Source organism: Ciconia boyciana, chromosome 8 (genome assembly GCF_034638445.1).
Source record: "Ciconia boyciana chromosome 8, ASM3463844v1, whole genome shotgun sequence".
In the NCBI taxonomy this organism is placed as follows: Eukaryota; Metazoa; Chordata; class Aves; order Ciconiiformes; family Ciconiidae; genus Ciconia; species Ciconia boyciana.
This window is the reverse complement of record NC_132941.1, coordinates 61860626-61881799: the sequence shown is the minus strand read 5'-3', so window position 1 is coordinate 61881799 and position 21174 is coordinate 61860626. Positions and strand designations below refer to the sequence as shown.

The 21174-nt window shown below is 39.8% G+C and overlaps 1 protein-coding gene across 6 annotated transcripts in view; it reads right to left on the bottom strand.

Moving 5' to 3' along the window:
• The window catches only part of TACC2 (transforming acidic coiled-coil containing protein 2), a 90655-nt gene that overhangs the window by 7631 nt on the left and 61850 nt on the right, over positions 1 to 21174 (bottom strand). For 4 of the 6 annotated variants that reach the window (XM_072870859.1, XM_072870861.1, XM_072870864.1 and 1 more), the window contains 7 exons: positions 19472 to 19533; positions 18519 to 18634; positions 17594 to 17765; positions 16046 to 16186; positions 7626 to 7769; positions 6628 to 6704; positions 2066 to 2109 (listed from right to left, as the gene is read on the bottom strand). In XM_072870859.1, coding sequence (XP_072726960.1) covers positions 2066 to 2109; positions 6628 to 6704; positions 7626 to 7769; positions 16046 to 16186; positions 17594 to 17765; positions 18519 to 18634; positions 19472 to 19533 — 756 coding nt within the window. The remainder of the gene's footprint in view (positions 1 to 2065; positions 2110 to 6627; positions 6705 to 7625; positions 7770 to 16045; positions 16187 to 17593; positions 17766 to 18518; positions 18635 to 19471; positions 19534 to 21174) is intronic. The other 2 variants (XM_072870860.1, XM_072870862.1) reach the window with 2 other exon arrangements.

Genomic DNA, 21174 nt, shown 5'->3' with positions numbered 1-21174 from the left:
CCTCAGCGGTCAATGGCCCGATGCTTTAATTATCCTTGATTTCTTTGCCGCAAGAGGAAATGGCAATTGTAGAATTTACGATGTACGCCATGGCTGTGCCTTTGCCTTAGGACCCCTATTCTACACCTTCTTGTTGCAGTGCGGTCTCACAATTTGATTTTTTTTTTTTTTAAAATCTGTTTCTCAAAAATAGAATTTGAATTTGTTATCAAAAATAAACTTCTGTTGCTAACTATATGCATATGCTTGGGGAAAAAGGACAGGTCCTGTGTTTGTCCACATGAATAGCCCGGTTCAGGGATGAAGCCATACCAGAGTACGTTTAGTGTAAACCAAAATGCGTTAAGTTCTTTGCATACCCTGGTCACTCCTATTTTAACACCTGCATGATGAGAATGACAGACATTATGTCAGAAGGCAGGCAAATTTGCTCTGTTGTACATACAAAAGGCAATGGAGGCATAACACCATAGAGAATGAAGCCAGCCATGTTATTATTATATATTATTATTATTATAGATTTTATTATTTATTTTATTTATTATTATTATCATAATGCTTATTTATTTATTCATGGGTCCATTTTTCCCTTCACTTGAAAGGAGGCTGAATATCTCCCAACGGCTGAGAAACGCAGGAAGGCAGCAAAAACACCAGACATTGAACTACTTCCCCCTACTCTCTTTGGGTAAAAATAAGCAAATTTGCTACAAACATATGTAAACACAACTCAAGCATTAATCAAAAAAAAACAATTTAAAAGAAACCAAAAATTTGGGGTTCACACAATAGTGACTGTATATGAGGGGACTGAAAATTTTAAAAGGGGCAAAACAATGTGATACGTTGATAGCTGTAATAAAAATCCTTCCCTGTTAAAAACCTGTTAGAGCGTTGCAGGTACGCCTGTTGCGTTCCTGGCACGCCGTACTCTCTGTGACAGTTCTCTCAGGGGGAATAAGAGGAATAATTTCTTTCTTTTTATTTTCCAATAAACACAGTGCAAACAGGCTGGATTCATAACACTCCCTGCTCGCAGATATCCCTAGCTAGGCTAGCCTTTCTCCTGCATCCCACAGCCCAGATTTAACTCCGAGGCCGCTCCTAATGGCTTTTAACAGTATTTCACAGTTCTCTGCTGCTTAACTCGAGCTTTGTCCAGATGAGCTGGGTCCTGCTTTCTCATCAGCCACTGCTTCTTTTCCTGCTCTTCCCAGCAATTTTGGCCATAGAGAACCCACGACCCCGCTCAGCCGTTCGCTTCTCTGGGAGAGAGCTCGAGCTGAAGCAGTACAGGGCAGCACAAGCCACTGGCGCTTTCTATAGCCAGACTAAGAAAAAGAGCTTTGGAAATCTTATGAGGCGGCTTTAAAATCACACCCCAGAGGCCAGACCTCCTGCGCCAAGGAGGCACGAGTACTGCAACCTTTGGTTTTGAAATGCTACTGCACATAGCGTTTTTCATTTGTGGGGCATGCTGTTGACAAAGGCGTTTTCTAATTATTGTGAGGCAAAATATGGCATAATTTAGACTGTAAAGGAGACCCCTATGTCAGGAAATAAACAGGGAGGTCGATTGGCCACTCATAATCTCTCAGCTGGGATTGGAGTTAATCTAGGTTTTGGTCTGACCAATGCACTTAGCACAGATAATCCCTGTTGTTGTAAAGAGCTAAGTTTGGTATCTCCCATTAAACAGTTGGGAGCGGACGACTAAAGGGTTTTTAGGTCATTGGAAGTCTCTCGCGGAGATACCCATGAATTCTGGGCAAAGCATTTGAACATGTTTCCCATGGGACAGTTTGCTTTGATGCAGAAGAAAAAGCCCTGACCTTTCTGTATTACCTGGACTGCCTCGGGGGCTACTTTCTGTAAAATGAAATCCCTAGCTTTTCATCACAACCTGGCAGCACACACTGGTGTCCTCAGATGCATTCGCAATTCCCAGCAGCATCAGCAGATGTAGCTAGCATCAAAATGAAGCCCACAGACTTCAACCATGTTTCTAGGCTCTCTGCAGAAAATCAGAGTGGAGGATAGCATCTTTCAGAGTAGAAACACCTACCTATCATCTGAGCAATCGTCTTCTCATATTCTGAAACTATTTTCCTATAAGAGGGAAAAAAAAGAAAAGCTTTTGGCAAACATCATAATTGCTAATGCTTACTTAGAAAATAATGCTACTCAGTAACTGAACTATGGTATTTTAACAGAGATACAGAACCCCTTCACACTTTTATGCGCTCCTTATTACCTGAGTAACAAATAAAACTGACAGTTTAAAAATTGCACCTGATTTTTAACTCTCCATGTAAATCAATATAGGTGGGGGGAGGGAAAAGAGATTGCTTTGAAACAAATTCTGTTATTTGAAACATGCCCAAAGTACATTACCAATCATGATTTCAATATAAACATAACCACACTGGTCTAATTCAAGAGTTACAAGGAGACTGATTTCTTCATTACTTTCTCCCCTCTTCTCCATGTTTGTGTTTGCTTATTTTTAATGTAAATGATAAGTAAAGTTATAATTGGTAGCAAGTAAACCTATCAGGAGTATAGTTGGCCCTCATCCAAAATATATCTAATCTTCCACTCTCCAAATGTGACTAAATGATCCATTAGCACTTAAGAGAACAAGACCAAAATATTCAATTACGTAGCACAAAATCCGTCGTGTCCTACTTCCCAAATCTGTTTTTGAAACAGAAGTGGCAAAATGTTACTTTTAAGACTATTTTATTTCATATACTCACGGTAGGCTTTGAATTTCCTTCTTGAAAAGAGGTTAGCCAAAATAAGCAGATTAAATGTGATTTAGAAAGATGATCCATCCCTTCCCAGAGCCAAATAAAGCTAATGAAATGAGACTAGCTTGATCTATGCTTTGATTCATGAGCCACGTAGGACTGTCTGCGAAAAACAAAATTACCCCACACTTCATCTGAAGTGGATATTCAAAATAGCTCACTGGTGTTCAAATACGTCTCTTTTGAAGCCTTCGCTCGCTTTCACTTGCTCCATTTTAGAGAAGTCTGCTGCAGTTGGTGAGGTTACAGAAAGGATGTGGGAAAATCCTGAGACAAAAGTCAGCAAGGAGAGGAGAAACTTGCGGAGCTCCCAAAAAACTAATGCAGTAACTCCAGTACCATCTGTCTCCAATCTGAATCACAAACAGAGCCCAGAAACCCCTGAGAAGGCCACTTGCCCCAAAGGCCAGTAGCGTCTCACATGCCCTGGTCCTGCAGAGCACTCAGCAGAGCGGGGGGTTCGCACCCCACGGACCTCGCTCAGGCTTCAGGTAGAAACGATTTTCGGTCCTGGGGCCAAAGCCCGTCTCTGCACAGCTCGCCGTGCCCCCAGCCGCTGCCTCCGCGGGGATCTGCTCAGATGCTGCTTTCCCTGCTGTCAGTCCTGTTGTTTTAATTGGCTTTTTTCTTTTTCTTTTTTTTTTTTAAACCATAAATGACACTTTTGAGAGCAAAGATAGCCGCAAGGATTTTCCCCTAAAAGGAAGGGATTGGTTTCACGTCCAAAGAAGATTACCTCAAAAGCCTGCTGTAAGCAATAAGGATTTTAAAGCCATGTCCTATCCTTGTAACACCAGGCACCTTTAGGAAGTTTTATCATCCTAGAAAATGAAGCCAAGGACTCAGAGCAACGAGCACGACATTAAACACTGTTACAACACTACAGCACTTCCCAGCCTAGGCTGCACCATGAAAGTTGGCAGCAAAGTGAAATAACATTATCTATTTCTTATTTTTACCAGCTTAGACTAGTTCAAGTAGGTACCACATTCTCTGCATTATCCAGCCTTACAAGTCATGTGGCAGCTGTTCAACAGAAGTCGATACTGCAATGGCACATTGATTTGAATAATATCTGATTTGGAAAGCAAGGTCGTCAAGTGAAGTCTTGTTCCAGATTCATGTCAAAGGCCTCTTTCAGTCAAGCAGCCTAAATAACGGTGATTATGGCTGGGGAACCAAAGGATGCTGGCCACATCATTCCTCTCTGTGATGGCACATCTTAACGCTAGCCTGACACACTGCATAGGCGTAACTTTTGGTATTTTAGACATTCAGTCTATTTACTGACTTCCTGCAATTTCCTAAGTCATAAAACCACCAAAATCCAGGGCTACAAAAGATCTCAGAGGTCATCTGCTTGACTTCCCTTACTGAGGCATAATCAATTAGACCTCCAAATAACCATATTTAAGTATTTCTTGCCTGCCTCTGGTTGTACCCTTGGATTATAGGCTGGTTAACTCTTTGAGAGTTATTACATTATTACAACTTCTCATCTTGGCTACTGCTCTCTGGAGTGGCATTTCCTCCAGTCTGATGTTTTTCTGGAAATTTAGCTGAACTCAGGATATTTCAGGTAGAGAGTGCAGGACTTGGGTAAAGGAACATTGCTTCTCCTTCTGTGGGAAGTGATGCTTTTGTGCTTGCAACTCTAGATAATCCCTCCACTCCTTGCTTATCATATATCATATCTAATTGCTGCATCTCTAATTTACCACACATGGACTGTTTCAACATTTAGTCTTCCAAGAGAAATCTTTCTTTGTGCACACATGCATATTTTATCATTTTGTGACAATATTAGTCAGATTTTTTTTTTCACCCATGTGTTCTAGGGATATGCCTGTGGGAAATTTGGCTTAGATAATGTGTTTTTTTCAAATCAAATTTTATTGAGGGTGTAGACACACAAACAAATTACTGTGAGGAAGATGAAGGTAGAGCTCTGCAGTGTGCCAGCTGCTCTGTCTCACCCCCTGCTCTCCTTTCATTAAGGAACAAGCAACCTCTGTCAGTGCCCATTTGCAGCCGGCAGGCACGTGCACCCAGGCAGTTTCTAGAGAACAGACCAAGTACCGCCCTTGAGCGTCTGCTGAAGGCCGAGACATTCCTTACACAATTCCTAATGTTGTTCAGTCCTTGTTTTGCTTCCTCGGTTTGACTGCTTGCAGCAGCTCCTTTCCATTTTGCCTCATTATGCATTTGAGGGCTATGCCAGGGTTTTGTTTCCTTTCCCAAGCAGAGAGCAAGAGAAGTGAGAGAACTCAGCTGGGCGCTGGGAGATGGTTTTCTGAAAGAACTCAAGTGTCTGCCCTGCCTTTTGCAGATGCTTCTCTTGAGATGCTTTGGCTCAAAGCCCTGCGCTGCCGCTATTAAAATCTGCCATGTGCGACTCCTGGCATCCATGCTGGCGTTTGCCGAGTTCTGCACGCAGTTCCCTTTTACCCTTACTCCTTCAGTACCGTTTTCCTGGATATAAGCAGGAATTGCATATGCAGGTCATCACTTGATACGGCTCATTGGCTTTAGCTTAACACCACCGAGACGTTTAATTTTGGGAAGAAGCTGGTGCTAGAACAGAAGTGATTTCTGAAGAAAATTCAGTCTCAGAAGTGACTGCAGAAATTATTACTTAAAAGAAGGATGCTAAAATAATCTGACAGTTTCATTTTATTTATGAGTCAAGGGGGGGATTTTCTGTTTGTTTGAAGGTAGAAATAAAAGGCTTTAAAGACTCCATGAAATATTTTTAGACGTTCTCTTTTGCAATTGATGACTTTCTCAGATTCAGATTGATGAGCAGGTCAAGCTCATTGGTACGTCGTTCTTATGGTATAACCACTGTAAAAAAAAAGAAAGGCTGAAACTTTCAACTGACTAAATGGGAAGCAATGGTGATTCTTTGAGCAACACCGCTCACCTCATCCACTACAGTGATTTTGTCGTCACCCTTGCAAGTGGTAGGACCTGGGCTGGGAAGGAAGGTCAAACCAGTGATGTTCCAGTATACAGATGTTTAATGTAATAGAGGCAGGTTTGCAAGGAGAAATAGAATAGAACAGATACAACTAGCATAAACTTGAAAAGCTCAGGGTCCTTCTGTCAGCTCTCAAGCGGAGCAGCAAAATCCAAGATAATTATTGCTTAACTAAAATCAAGCTTAGTGTGTGCAGTAATTAAAAAATCAGCTCAGTTCAAAGAAAAGGGTGTAGAGTCTCCCTGAAAGTCAGCACAAGCCAGAGTGATTCCTTTGCAAGAAATGTTTTTCTACTGGCAACTGGGTTTTTGTTTTCTATTGTTAAAGAAACTTCTTACAATAACATCCTGGAGGGAGCCTGTACTACTCATACCTATCTGTGAACCTTCACATTCTTTCTTCTGTTGGCAAAACTATTTATGGAGAGTGAATTTTAAATGAGCACATGCATACCTCTGCCAGCTCTGCAGGCAGACTCATTCAGTCAGGCAACAAAAACATCACTACGCAATCCATGTGAGAATACACAGCACAAACTGGAGGAAATTCTTCCCTTACATTAACCTAGATTAAGACCTCCCTTATCTCAGTATTTTGAGGATGCAAATGAGATTAACAACATAGATGTTTTCAATGATTACCCTGAACAGGGGTGCCCACCGTGCAGAGCAAAGACAAAGTATCGGTTTAGGATCAATCCAAAGCCTGCAGTTAAAAATAACGGAACAAATTCAGCTAAACAAAACAGTTGTACAATCGCGGTACTCTGCATACTATCCACAGGCTGAAATGAGACTCTCTGTCAGGGTGATTAGTGACAAGTTAATAACCCACCTCATTTCCATCACTTCCCTTCTGCTTTCTTCATATTTCTCTTTCCACTCAGATACTTCTCTTTCCTTGGCCACAATCTGAAACAAAGAAAGCAAAGGCAAAAAACCCAGTAAAACGAAGTGATCCGTTAAAGAGGAAATTAAACAACTGTACAATATTTGATTTAATATCAAATCCTAATTAACAGAGGTATAGTTTGCAAGTGCATAATGGGTTCAAATATAAGCACCCCAGTGATCCTTTTCTTCTTCAGACTGCAAGGTGCAATTAAAAAAGTTTGGATGTGAAATCATACTCAAGTTTTGAAAAACTAACTTAGGAAAGTAGATGCAATGTTCTTGTTTCATGTTTCATTCCTGATTATAACAAGGACACTTTTCACAAAATACTCTATTACCCTACACCGTGTCTGATTTGACCTGGTGCCAAACCTGAAATACTTCTGCACGTGCATTTGGAACGTGGTCCCCTGGTTTGTTCTCTAAGGGGGTTCTACTGCTTCTGCATGCATACTTAGGGCTGACTGTCCATGAAATTTTATACCCAAAGGACTGTGTTCCTTTGTGCTCCTTTCGTTCACACAATCTATCATTAAGTTTGGAATACTCTAACACTGGATTGTACCCATTTTTTAATTGTTATTAGCCAGACTAATCTTATACGTAGCTTTGTAAAATACATAATTTTATTCCCATTTCTAGCATCTTACAATTTTTATATAATTATATAGCAATGTCAAGATGCACAGAGTACACTTGAGGTTAAAAACAATAAAGATTTATTTTCATATAATGTCTGCTTTTCACTTATGTCAAAAAAAGTAAAACTTACAGTGTAGCACCTTTTGCTTTAGTAGCCTCTAGCGTGGCTTTAGCATGACTGAGGATGGTTTCAAGAATAGAACAAGTGTTCGTAATATGAATCATTTGGGAGAAAACAGGAAAGAAGGAAACCACAAGGGGCACTTATTTCCTTTTCCAAATTCTGAAGAAAATTACCTCTGCTCTGGCGAGTCGTAGTGCAGAGTCTAAGTCTTGCTGGGGGTAGAGAAGACCTGTGGTGCTTTCTGCATCCGAGGTGCCGATCCGGGAGTACAGTGCACTTTTAGAGATGGAAACATCTGCTGGGATAGCAGGTTCTCTCTGTGTGTTTGTTTTTTTAAATACAAAGAAATGAACCATTAAATACGTGTTTAGCTTATATGTTTTCTGGGTGTAGTGCTAGGAACCAGGGTCCTGAGCTAGAATCCTGTGCACTACTAAATTATAACAGCAGTAACACTGACAAGGAACTTTGAATTTAGCAATCATAAAATACACTTTTAAGATCCACAGTAAGCACCAAGAGAGACATATTACCCTTATAGAGAGAAAATAAAGACAGCACTTTGCCACCAATATTTTAAGGTCCTATATTAGAAAATTTACTACTTTCTGATGCAGAAATTTCATCAAAACATCCACAAGAAATGCACATCAGCAGAGGAAATTAGAATTGGAGGCAGAGAGCTTGTTAAAGGGAATTCTGCTTCCATAAAATAGATCAAGAAACCAGAAGCAAGAGGACAGCTCACTTTCTTAGGTCTGACCTGGCAATATATTGTATCTATCATAAAAGGTATTACATAAAAAGTGTGAATATACAAGTGACCTTTGCTGCCCCACTGGTATTTAGCATGCGATTAGTAAGTTAAATGAGGTTTTATTTGCAGCTGCCAGTTTTGCTCATGTCAGTGGCCCAGATTAACGCAAGAGGAGAGCAGCACGTGAAATGAAGAAGAGAGCAAAAAAGAGGTATGTGACATCGAGATGCATGAGATGTCTTGCAAACAACTCCAGGTACAAACAATCCAAGTTACAGCACATTAAAACCAAGGAGATTATAAAAGACAGTTAGGAAGATACTAAACAAAAAACCCTCAGATTTTTGGACACCATCTGTAGCAACCCCGAGAGCAGACCCCTCTGCAGCAGAGGCACCACCACAACTCCATGTCCCCCTTTGCATCTCACCATCAACCAGCTAACATGCGCGTGCTGACCGCCTGGCCGGGTATTGCCTCTGGTGGCCTGGGAAACAAAATGTTCTTTCTCTCAGCTGCTGGTGGGTCACAAAATAATTTTGGGGGTGGAGGTGACCATATCCCTATTGCTGGGGTTTAACGGTCCACTCCTCTGTTAAATATGCACGAAGCTGGCCAAAGGAATCGGCATTGCTGGGGATGGGGAGGAGAGGGGCAGACAGTACAGACACCGCGGCCATCACCAAAACACTGCTTCCTTGCAACACTGGACTAAAACAGGCTGGAGAATCAAAATGTCACCAAAAATTAAAATAAACTTTTTTAAAAAGAGGAAACCCTCATAGAAACCAAACACGGTAGTAAGTTAATGGTAAGAGGCATCTGTACGAGCTCTGTTATGTTTCCAGGCTCCCGAGCAGAGAAAGGGGATCCCCTCCGCCCATGCAGTGCTGGGACCCCCACGACTACACTGCACAGGCGCAGGCTACATTGTCCTCAGGATAATTCTGCGAGACAGAGCCAGAGCACCTCCACTTCACGGGCTGAGGACCCGCTCTGGTCCCCACATTGCCCAGAGCAGTCCCAGGGGAGCCCCACCTTGGGGAGGACTGTGGGGGAAGACGGGCTTAGCCCTGGCCAGGGACATGCTCTTGCACTTATTCAGTATTTTCCTTTCTCTGTCTCTTTATATGAAATCCTTCCACCAAAAGAAGTTTCACAGGAAAGATCTTGTATCTGAGTATGGCTGAAATTCCTTGAATTTCTGTGACCTGAGAAGATACTTCACATGGTGCAGAACATTCAAAGACACTGACTTCAGCGGGGAGGACACAAATGCCCAGAAATCCCTCTCTCACTGTGTATGTATACACGTCACTTGCTAAACCAGTGCCTGTGGCTGCCTTTTAAAATACAGAATGTTTTTTTTTTTTAAGTTTAACCTGCAGATTCAATAGAAGAATTTTTCAGTGGGCTCTCACGACAATTAAAATTGTCTCTATGGTGATGCTACATGTAGCCACAGACCGTGGCCCACAGTTTGTGTGGGTGGGGAGGAAAGTCAGGTTGATCAATGCCTTTTTCCACCCACTGATGGAAATGGATATTCACATACAGCTTTTCTGGTACAGCACTTCCTTGCTGCTGAAAAGGGAATAACCTATTTTTCCAGTTTACTCGTTACCTTTGTGCATAAAGCAACACATTCTGTTCCTTCAAGTTCACTAATGCAGTACCTTAGTCTTTAGGCTTTATCTGCAATAATTAAGAGTAGTAATCAAGATTTTTTAAATGAGTGTTTTACATAAAAGAGAGAAAAAGATTTTATTTTATTGTAAAAGAGCGATGGGGGTTTTTTAGTTGTTTTTGTTGTTTTTTTAAAATGAAATAGCAGAGTCACATTCTACTGCTTGAAGCACAGGAACGTGAAAGCGAGTAGATAATGTCTGAATCAAGGTTCAGTCCTCCTCTCCACAACATGCACACATTAATTTCAAGACCACATGCTCTTGTTTCAACACAGTTAAAGGAAATTTTGTCAGATGCTATTCCATAAATCATTCACTTGCTCACAGTTCTTCTCGCATAGCCTAGAATAACAGAAAGGATTCAAACTCACTGTTAATTCTGTTGCAATCCCTTCTGAGTTCTCACATTACACCTTATTAAGAAGCTATATTAAAAATTACACACAATGCTCACTCGAGATAAGCACAGGACTAGATGTTCTGGATATCGCACCTGTAGACAACATGAAGAAACCACACCAGCAACGTTAAAAGACTGGGCAATAAAATGTAATTAGAGCGAGAATAAGCTAAACAAGTACTTGCAGAACACCATACTGCATCTTTATTTAAATAAGAGACTCTCACTAATTTGCTCTGTTCTAATTTTTTGTTCATTTTTAAACACGGGAGTCAACTGACTATTACTTCTAGCATTTATGGAGCAGGCCAACCCTTCTCTTTTTTGCTACATTTAACCATGAACACACAAAATAATGATCAATTCCAACATAATTAGGAGGTGCAACCTCAAATCCAGTGGATTCTCCTACGTGAGCAAAAAGCATCACAAGATCTATCAAAACTACATAGCCTGTATTCTTGAAACTATCTCCCAATATACAACAACAGGAAAAAATACATCTGGGACACAAGCTCAGACATCTGTGTAAATGTATAAACACAAAAACACATGGTGCCATCCACAGATCTGAGTAAAGGTGAAACAGCCAATAAAAAAAGACTACTGCTGGCTCAACTCAGTATCCTAACTTCAAAAAAATGTACTTTAGTTTTTCCTCAAGCACAAGGCAAGAAAATCCGAGAGATAAAAAAGAGCCATTAGATCATCAAAGCTGCCCTCAAAAGAAAGGCCATCCTGAAGATCAATCTGTTGAACTGTATGTATCATATTTCAAAAGCCTCCTGCAGCTTAATTTGCTGGATCTTATAAAGAGATTGCTGGAAAATATTAATTGTGGCAAAAGAAACACGGATTTCTCAAGCTCATATAAAAACGTGTCAAAGTAACTGCCAGGATGATGAAAATTTTTAAAGAAAAAAGAACAGTTAGAGTGTTTAATACATACTTATGCATATTTTTTATATACATCTCACTAATATAGTTAAGTTTTCTCTAGTTCTCTCTTGCATTTGAGTACATTGTACAAAAGAATAGTAATGCAAAAACAAAAACATGCAAAACAACTTAAAATTTCCAAAAACTATGGTAAAAACTCCTGGAATTTAACCATTGAGCAGAAATGCTTGCAGTAGTGGTCCGACCAGTATTGTCCTAACTCTGGAAACACTTTACACGAGTCACAACTGGGCTGCTGGGTTCTCTCTTTGGCAGGATCAACCAGTAAAAGTCCTCATGGTTTTATTTCAAAAGCCAATATTACACAGCTCCAAACTGATGTACAATTCAGTAACTGCTATTTGCTGCCTCCAAATATGCCTATCCTGAGAAAACAATATAACCTGACCAACAGGATGATGGTATTACCCAAAATAACTCTGTCAATGCTTTAAGTTCAACACCTAACTGCTGAGAAGGTAAGCAGTTAATTGGGGTAATAATAAGCATAGGGATTTATAAGTCACTGAACCTTGCACAGAAAGATTAGAGTCTGCAGGGGAATTACTAGTAAATGTAGGTCACTGCAATCTTGGTGTAAATATCTAAGAGCCTAACGCACGTCCTCTTCTCTTCCCAGCATCTTTTACGGAAACCAGATATTTGACCAGAAAGGGAATAAATGCACGTTGATTAACCAGCTGCAGTTATCTCGCTTCAAGAAGGTCAAAGTGAAAGAAAACAGAGAAAGGCACTGCGCTGAAAATGAAAACTAGGTTTTATCGTACTGTTTAGAGGAATATGGATTTAGCCCTGCTGAAAACTGGCTTGCCCTTTACAAGCATTCAAATACTGCTTGGGTGCGTATCAAATGATCTACTCTTTTAACTAATTGATGTGTGTGCAGACAGGTCAATGGAGGCAAAACAAGACCTACTTGTGCTTGCAAATACATTGAAAAGCAAGTAAAATCCAAGCATAAGTTCTCTGCTTGTAAAGTTTTATTAGAAAAAATGGTATCCTTGTTTGAAGGAAATATTCCTCCTTCACTACCACGAGAGCTCCCGCAAGCCATGATGCACTAATCACATTTGTGCCCAAGCCTTTCCTTTCAGTTTCTCCACCTTCCTTGGATATTATTTCAACACCCAGCTCTACGTGGCCTCAGCACCTGTACGGTGGTGGACACAAACCCTACTGGCTTTCTGTTCAAGTTGCACCCATAAAAAAGTGGCCACAGGACACCCTAATGGAGACTGTTTAATAGAGTAGTGTTAATTCATCGCAACGCTGGAAGACAGAAATCTTTGGCAATGTAAAAATAGATGACTAGTCCTGCTGTTGTTGAAGTCTGTGACAAGAAGTTTGGGAGTGGCCAAATAACTTCCCTGTCTGAGAACAACAAACTGCACATCCCTATTCTCAGTCCTAGCACTAGCAGAAAATGCTTGTATTTAATCTTTATTTTCGATGGCCTAACTTGCCATAACAAGTGCTTGTGTCTTTATTTAGCAACCTATTCTCGTTACCCCATCCTGTAATGGTTTAGCAAATGTTAAATGTAATTATACAACGTTAAGAAAAGAACTGAGGCCAGCCAACCAGAAGGGAATTCTGCCAGTTAGCATCCGAATTTAAGTCACTGCAGTCGTCTGGTGGATCCTATTATACTTAATCCAGGCCATCAGTCACTGTAGGTCACAAGGGTTGTCATCATAGCCTAATTTAACATTAGCAGCCTCCCACTGAAATCGTAAAGTTATGCAAGGACAAAAGTCCTTCCCAGCCTACCATGACACCCACAGTATTCAGCTAAAAGCACTCCTCTGACTGGGCCAACATGGGGCTTTGTGAACGTCAAAATGCTACCGATTCTCTGTCAGAGGGTGGACTTTTGCTTATTTTTCTCTCCTCATCTCTGCTTATCATTTTTGCTATCTTTATTATACAGATTAATGGCATTTTCTCAAAACTCACATGAAATCCATTCCCTGTTTCTAAGGAGTTCATAAACTTGTTCTATATAAAAGAAAATGCTGTAATGATGTTAAAAAGCATCTTTAAAATATAACTCCACATAATCAAATACATACTATAACATTTTTGCAGTGCAGAATCTTCCCTGGGTAACACACAAGAATTCACAAACATACGAACCTATTCTCTTCAGTCTACAATAGTACAGCTTGTGAATTTCTGAATTGCTGGCTGGTAGCAAAAATGCAGATGTCTAACAGAATTTTTTGTATAACCTGTGAAGAGCATCTAGGTATTATTATGTGTTTCAGCTCGAGCGTTTCCTGGTGCTGGAGAGCTTGACTGCTGCATGCTACAGCAAAGCGCTGGGAGGACAAGGAGGCAGAGAGGGAATAGGAGGTACGGAGGATCTGGACAGGATCCCACCTACCCTCTTCTGACACCCGCCACTCAGGGCAATGGAGCAAGGGGACACCGTCACAGACACGCTAGTACTCGGGGAAATGGTATTTATTTCTTCACTCCTTTAATTAGAAAGTTAATCTTGGTTTCTAATGAAGACAACAGCACACTTTCCTTGATTAAATAAAAGATTATAGCCACATACTTTAAAACACCCATAAATCTGCACGGAATGAGTTTACTGGGGTAAGTATATGTGCACCATGGAAACGGCTGGCTCGTGGGCTATTTAAGGTGAGCAAAATAAATCAAATATGATCATTATTTTTTCATAAAAGTACAGTTAATCTACAAAAATCTTTACTTTTATAAACCAGCTACTTTATGACTGATCTTTAGAGCACCAATTCTACCCTATAACCACCTCAAATGTTGTTATGTAGCAATGAACTCAAGATGATACAGAACCAGGCAAAAGACTTCCCATTGACTTATTAATGGACAGTATAAGAAGAGGAAGATCACTGGAGAAGAACATGTCAGAAGCACATCCTCCTCATTTGGAATAAAATGTCTCCCTGCAGCAAGACACTGCCATCCCATCAGCATCCCATTCAGCTGATACCACCTCCCAAGAAAGCCACCAACATTTTTGGCTTGACTTTTTTGTTAAAAGGACCATGAAGGGCATCATAAACTGGCTGCACAACTGGCTAACCACCAAACCCAGCGCATCAGAGTGAGCTTTTCTGTCCTGTTCCAAACACAGCAAGGACCATGTGCATCCCTAGAGCCGTGCAAAGCATCACTCTGAGGAGGCACCAGCCAGCACAACACAGAAGTAGCAATAAAAAAAAAGCTTTAGATCTTCATGAATAAAGACACATTGTGTTGGGAGGCCTTTTGTCCTTGGGAGCTCTACAGCCTTTCCAAGCCTGCTGTAGTCCTTTTCTTCAGAAGCCTGAAGGCAGGGTTGATTGAACTTCTCACTTCTGAACTTTGAGGGTCAAGGTGACTGATTTCAAGCTGAAAATACCAACAAAAGGCAAAATGCCCCTACAGTCAAAATCTATAGCATCTTTATAAGAAGTAGGTTTGGTATTGTTTTGCCATTAAACATTTTGGGACAAATCTTGCCTTAGACAGAAGACAAATGGCCACCTGATTGCAGAATCTGTCTCCTGCGAAAGGTATGTGCCTGATTCTTGACTTCAAATTTGCCTTTTGTTAATATGGATGTAGCGGTACTCTGTAAGTGGAGCAGGTGACAGCATTTCCGTGTGCAGTACTGCTTTCAGCATGCTCTTCCATGTCACACTGAGGTGCGCACAGCTTAGCACTGCACTCCGAGAGCCTTAGTTACCTTGTTAAAGACAAAGCAGCACTCGGTTTCTTAGTCTGTGCACACTCACACACACATGGCAGGCACAAAACAGATACCTCGCAGCAGAAAGAAGACAGGGTAATCTGCCTGGCTAACTTCAGTGCTTCTATCCTCATTGCAGCAAACTCTAACTCCTCCTGTCAAGTGTTTGGTTGTGAGCAATCCACAGAAAAAAATGTATTAAGAACATAGCAAAAATGTTCAACACATTCAAAAATGGAATGTTATATTTTAATGTATAATTCTGACAATTCCTGGGTGACAAATGCATCCCATATTCCTTTCATGACTAGAACATTGGTACAAAACTCCAGTTTTTTGTTAGTTTTGAGGTAGCTGTACAGACAAACAATTTTTATTAGGGGGTAAGTATGAACAACACTTTGGGTAAAATAAATGTTTTCCAAAGCTAAAGCTGTTTTTCACAGACTCCTCTCCTTTTGTTTTCATTTTATGTTAATTTATGCCAGCTGCTGCTCTCAAGTCAACCTTTGCTGTTTTAAAGTTTCACTTTAAATATTCTAGAAAATATGTTCTGACATACAGAACTGCTCTGCAGATAAACTTGTTTTTCCTAGAAGAAGCCATGCCAAATTCTGCATTAGATAGATTACCAGAAAAACAAAGCCTAATTTTCCTTTCAGCAGAATTAGGGCCTAAATCTCTGAAAATGAAGCTATGCATACAGACCTACTAAGGCCAGGTGTCAGGACAACTCCCCACACATCAAGTCCTGTGGTCAAGCTTAAAAGATTTGCTTTATAAAGACTGCTGCAAAATATATACATCAGTGGTATAGGATACCTGAAAGTGTGGAGGAAATTTAAGTTTAACTTTATGTATTATATGAAATAAATTAAAATATCTCTGTTCCTTAAGTTCTTGAAAGGCCAGAGTTACTTTGGAAAGAATCAAATCATTATTTTGCTTCTTTCCCACCTCCCGTCCAAGCCTCCCCTCACCCCTTTCAGATGAGGCAAAGCATTCCTCTACCTGTGTATAGACAAACTTAAAAGAAAAGTGACGTTTATAGTTCTGCTACAAACCTGAAGTTTCTGAGCAAATACTGGGGGGTTCTTTTCTGCTAAGTCAGGATCTAGATATTCAGGCTGATCACATATTGAGGTTTTCTTAGATATCCTATTGAGAAGAGCATCAGCAGAGACAAAGGAGTCTTCAGGAGATGTCTGAAGGGTAAGGAGGATATAGAATAAGCAACAGAGATTTTGCCCAAGTAGTTCAGGCCAAAAGCAACATACCTGTCTGCACATCTTTGATTCCTAGTAATTTCATGCCCCACTGAAGATTACTTTTGAATACACGATTCACAGGTGTAACAGACAAACATCAAGAACAACTCCTAATTTAAAAGCTGAGTAAATTTTCCAAGACTAAACATGAAGTAAGTAATACTAGGACCTCTAAAGCAATGGCTATCAAACCATGGACCACAGCCCACTCTCAATACTTCTACAATACTTTTCAAACAGTTAGCATAGATGTTGTTCATACAATAGCTTATGTTCAGTTCAGGCATCTCTAAGGCAGTCCAAAAGCTTTGAAGACCACCAGAACTGAGCGGAACCTCAGCAAGACTCTTTTTGCAGTCTTTACAAAGTCTTTTGCTGCTTACTGGCGATAAACTAAGTTATGTTCACGATTATAACGTGATCAGGATAAATACACAATATGAGGGTGGACGGAATTAGAATGGCAAAAACAAGACCTCTGGGATTTGAGTACCCAAGACTCCCTGCAGTGGGAAAAGTATCCAAGCTCATAAAAAATGTCTTTTGAGATGGTATCAACAGCATCGTTAATATAAATTAAGCATAGTATTAAAGTGAGCTGCTTCTTATTTTGACTCCCAAGTTAATATATTGTCATATAGCTTAGCATGCCTAGTGCTGTAGGCATTTGTGAAAAAGTTTGCCTGGAAAAGTGGAGGCCTTGAGGGAATCTCCATGAATTTGAGAACCAATGCTCTAAAGTCTATATGCAGCACAGGTTGGAAGCAAGGAAGGGCTCACCACTAATTCAAATCCAACCCAGAGAAGCCACTGAAAAAAGTTATTTAACTGGAAGCTGGAATGAGTTCTAACGATCAAAAAAGTGAATTTTACATTATCAGTATCAGATGACAACACCACAGTTAACAGTTTATACAAAAATGTGAAAGGGCACCTGTTCTTTACCAACACATTTTTGAAATTTCACAGTATATGCAACAGAACAAATCATGTCTCTATGTTTATGTAAAACCCCTTATTTTATGTATAAAATATTTCTTCAAATATTGGGTTAAAGGACAGTGTAAAAAAGCCTGTGTGAGAAAAAAAGCACTTCAAAGTATCAACTTGGAATAAGTTATCACAAGAACATGTTAAGCTACAATAAGAATTCAGAAAATTCTTCTGAATTCCATCAGTTCCATCAACATACCTCCCTCATTTGGGTCCTACCACATACTGCTACCAAGATCTTTAAGTATCAGGCTGAGTTTCACTCTACTTTCGAGATCCACCTTTGCTACCTATGACATGAGAAATTTCTGCAGGAAAATGATTCCCAAACTCTTATCATAAATTACTTACTATTTCAATAGCCTCTGGAGTTGTTCCTAGGGTCATGGGCTCTAGGTCTTTCTGCTTTGACTTGTCAGGTGACTGTAAGTGTGCCTCTTGGCTGGCAGCTAGGACTCGGGAGGCTGGATGTTGTATTTTCATTCCAGAGGATTGCTGGGCTTCAGGGTCTTCAAAACTTGACCTGGAAAAACATTGTGTACATGCTTTCAGGGTGGAGCACAAGGCCCTTGCAATTCTGCTTCTGGGAACAGCTAAGGAAGTCCTCTTCATTACTGAAACTTTTGTTTCAACTCAACTTTATATCATTATATCTCTTAACACTTTGCAATAGCCTTTCAAAGTAATGCACCAGAGTCATCTAAATAAAGCCAGTTCTATCAGAAATGTTATGCACATTCCTTAAATATTTCTCACTTGCCTTTTTACCCCTTTCCCATTGTGACCTACATCTGTCCCAACAAACAACTTTTACTAACAAGAACAGATGTCCTTAACAAGCAAAATTTTGGAAGTAAATACAACCTCCACATCCTGTTCTTATGAAGTAGACTCCTTGTTCAGAAAATATATCTAGGAAAGGCCAAGTGAAAAGTTGCAATTAGGAGATTTCTAGATTGACATGAAAATGACCTCAGTATCTGAGAAAAAAACTGTAAGTAGGAAGCCCCAGTCTAGTGAAACAGTTGCCACTGTGACTCTATTTAGTAAGAATATGAAGGAGAAATATATGTCCTTATTCCTTCCCATTATAAAATTTCTGTATATTTGCCCTCTATTCTCTATCATATGCGTACACAGATGGGAATCTATTTTTAAACAAACAACTCGGCAACAGAGAGCCAGAGAGAGGAAGAATTGCCTGTGTACGTGCTATGATGGTAACCCATTTCCCTGCCATCCTTTTCCATTGCTGAATTTGCTTGCAGTGACATACCCTGAGCATGGCGTTGTGGAATCAGACAGTCTGATGGGAGGTGATTTGACTGGGCTCTCATGCTGTGCATCAAACATCAGGTATAAAGATTGTTTCTTCGGGGTGCTATCATCCTGCTGGCAATAGGAAAAGAAAGACTCGTTAAGCAACTCAACCATTCTCCATTAAAGCTAATTCAGGTCACTGAAGCTTTGAGTGACCAAATGACTTGACAGACAACTAATAATATAAGACTGTAATACAGTCTATGCTGATACTGAGATGATCCCTTTAAGGAAGAAACCATTAAAGAACAAAACCTAAACAGTTCATTCTTTGTAATGGCTCTTCTTCTCCCACTTCGGGGTTAATCAGATTTCTGGTCCTGTCAGGCAGGAGGCATCCCTTGACTGAAAGTGTTACTAAAATATTCATTGAAACCAATGTTATTCTCATCAGTTTAAGCACCTGACATACACGCTTGATTTTCCCCTGTGGATATACCCCCATTGGATCTAGTCAAGCTATCAAATCCATGAATTAGATAGAAGTAAGGCAAAACAACTGATAATGTATAGTACTGCATTCCACATTTCACATTCATTCTGTATTCTCTCCTGATTCCCTCCATCTTAAAAGTTTTACTCTCAGTTTCTTAAAATAGTTCAATAGTTGATGTAGACAGCTTTGTACTCTACACTGCTGGAAATACTGATTTGCTTTTAAGCTCCAGAAAGAACTACTATGATGCTAGCTTCAAAATAAAATAATAAAATGGAACGATCTCTACAGGATATAGGAAACCAAAGCACATGCAATTTACCCCAGTTATGCCAATTTAAAGAAACTGGGTTTGCAAATCTGCTGCAGGTACATTATAAGTAATTTAAGGGGTAGTGAGGCTGACGGCATTATCAGGATAGTATATTATGACAAGGGAATGCAAATGAATGGCAATGGAAGTGAGAACTTACAGGCACAGAGGAGCCTATTTTCTCCATATATTCTATTTCATAGGAGTTGCCATATTCCAATTCTGCAACAGAAACAAAAAAGAGCCATTAAATACATGCCATGAAATGATTTTTGCATAAGTAAATGAGACCTCTTCTCATTTACAAGGGCCACTCCCATTCTGCTCAATACTTTTCTATGAGGTATTAATAGAATATACAGAGAGAAAGTAGAAGGTGCACCGATTTTCAACAATGAACCTATGACACATTTCAGGCAAATGAATTTGCCTGAAAAATTTCAGCTTTATCAATTTGCTGAAGATTCTGCCTCAGGGGCCAGAATATTAACAAAGTTTCAGAGCGCTTTCAGAGCACAGATAACTTTCCTCTGTCATGTTATCTTATCACAGAAAACACATGTTTCAATAATTGGTAATGCTGATATCAGTTTCCTTTAATGTACACAAAAAGATTTTAAAGGCTGTGGAGAAATGAAGTAATTTCTATTTCTTAATGTTTATCATGCAGTTCTTAATTAAGAAGGACTACTGTGGTATCACTTAAAACAAAAAGATACATAAAATACCTGTATGCTCATTGAACAAGGGGTGACACAAAAGCCCAGCTTACTGGGCTGTTCTCACGTCTTAGTTACAGAGGAAAAGCCTAAGGCGGGAAGATTTACGAAGAACCCTAAATCTAAACCCTAATAAAAATGCAAATCTTTACTGCTTCTCTACTTCTAATCTCCTAATTACACTGAAGGGAATAACCACTATTTCTTTCCAATCCATGGTCACCCAGTAGTCAGCTGATATAGAGGCAGACGGATAAAACACAGAAAAATGGAAAAGAGAGCATACCTTCCTGCACCCAAATAAAAGCAAAGACTTCATTCAATGCCACCTTAATTTAAAAATTAAAAACATCATTAATTTGTCCTAATGCTGTATTTTACTCTGTTTCCATGAGTTAATTCAATAAACCACTTGTATAATTTCCTTTCCATTATAGATAAGTTCTAATAAATGGCACACTAGCATTTACATTATGATAAAAGTATGTGCTAAAATTCTTCTAGATTTGGGCAGCTTTTGAAAAGTAGGGCTTTTATCAGGAAGACGGTAACCATCGTTAAAATGTTTGTTCTTTAAAAACAAATCAACCCTAAAGATAGTCTCTTACCTGTTTTTTTTTTTTTTTTAAATGTTTCAAAGGGTGCAATGTGAGTTTACAATGCTCAAAATTTTTTTATAATAAAAAGCACCGTAGAGTACAAGCACTGTAATTCCACAGGTCTATGTATTTTGTCAAACAAACACTGGAGAGGAACAGCCACAAACTCTCAGTACCTGACATGTGGGAGATATTAATAGTAAAACGTTTAAGTGAAGAGAACGCTATAATAGCAGGCTCCTCACATTTAAATTCCTAGCACCATATATTTTAATGGTAATAGGGAGCCAGGCAAGATGGACAACCTCCTGGTATCAGATACAAGCGTCTTCCTAGTCAAAGCAGAAGCAAAACTGAAACTATGAGATTCAAACCACCTCCTGGATGCAGCATTGCAGGAAAAAGCCTGAAATACCAGAGAACAGCATCCAGTGTTTAGTAAGTGCCTTTCTGTACTTCATTTATCTACACACAGCCCGGTGAGGTGCATCACAAATGTCTATGGGGCAGGTTTACGACCCCAGAGAGCAATCAGTGAGCAAGCG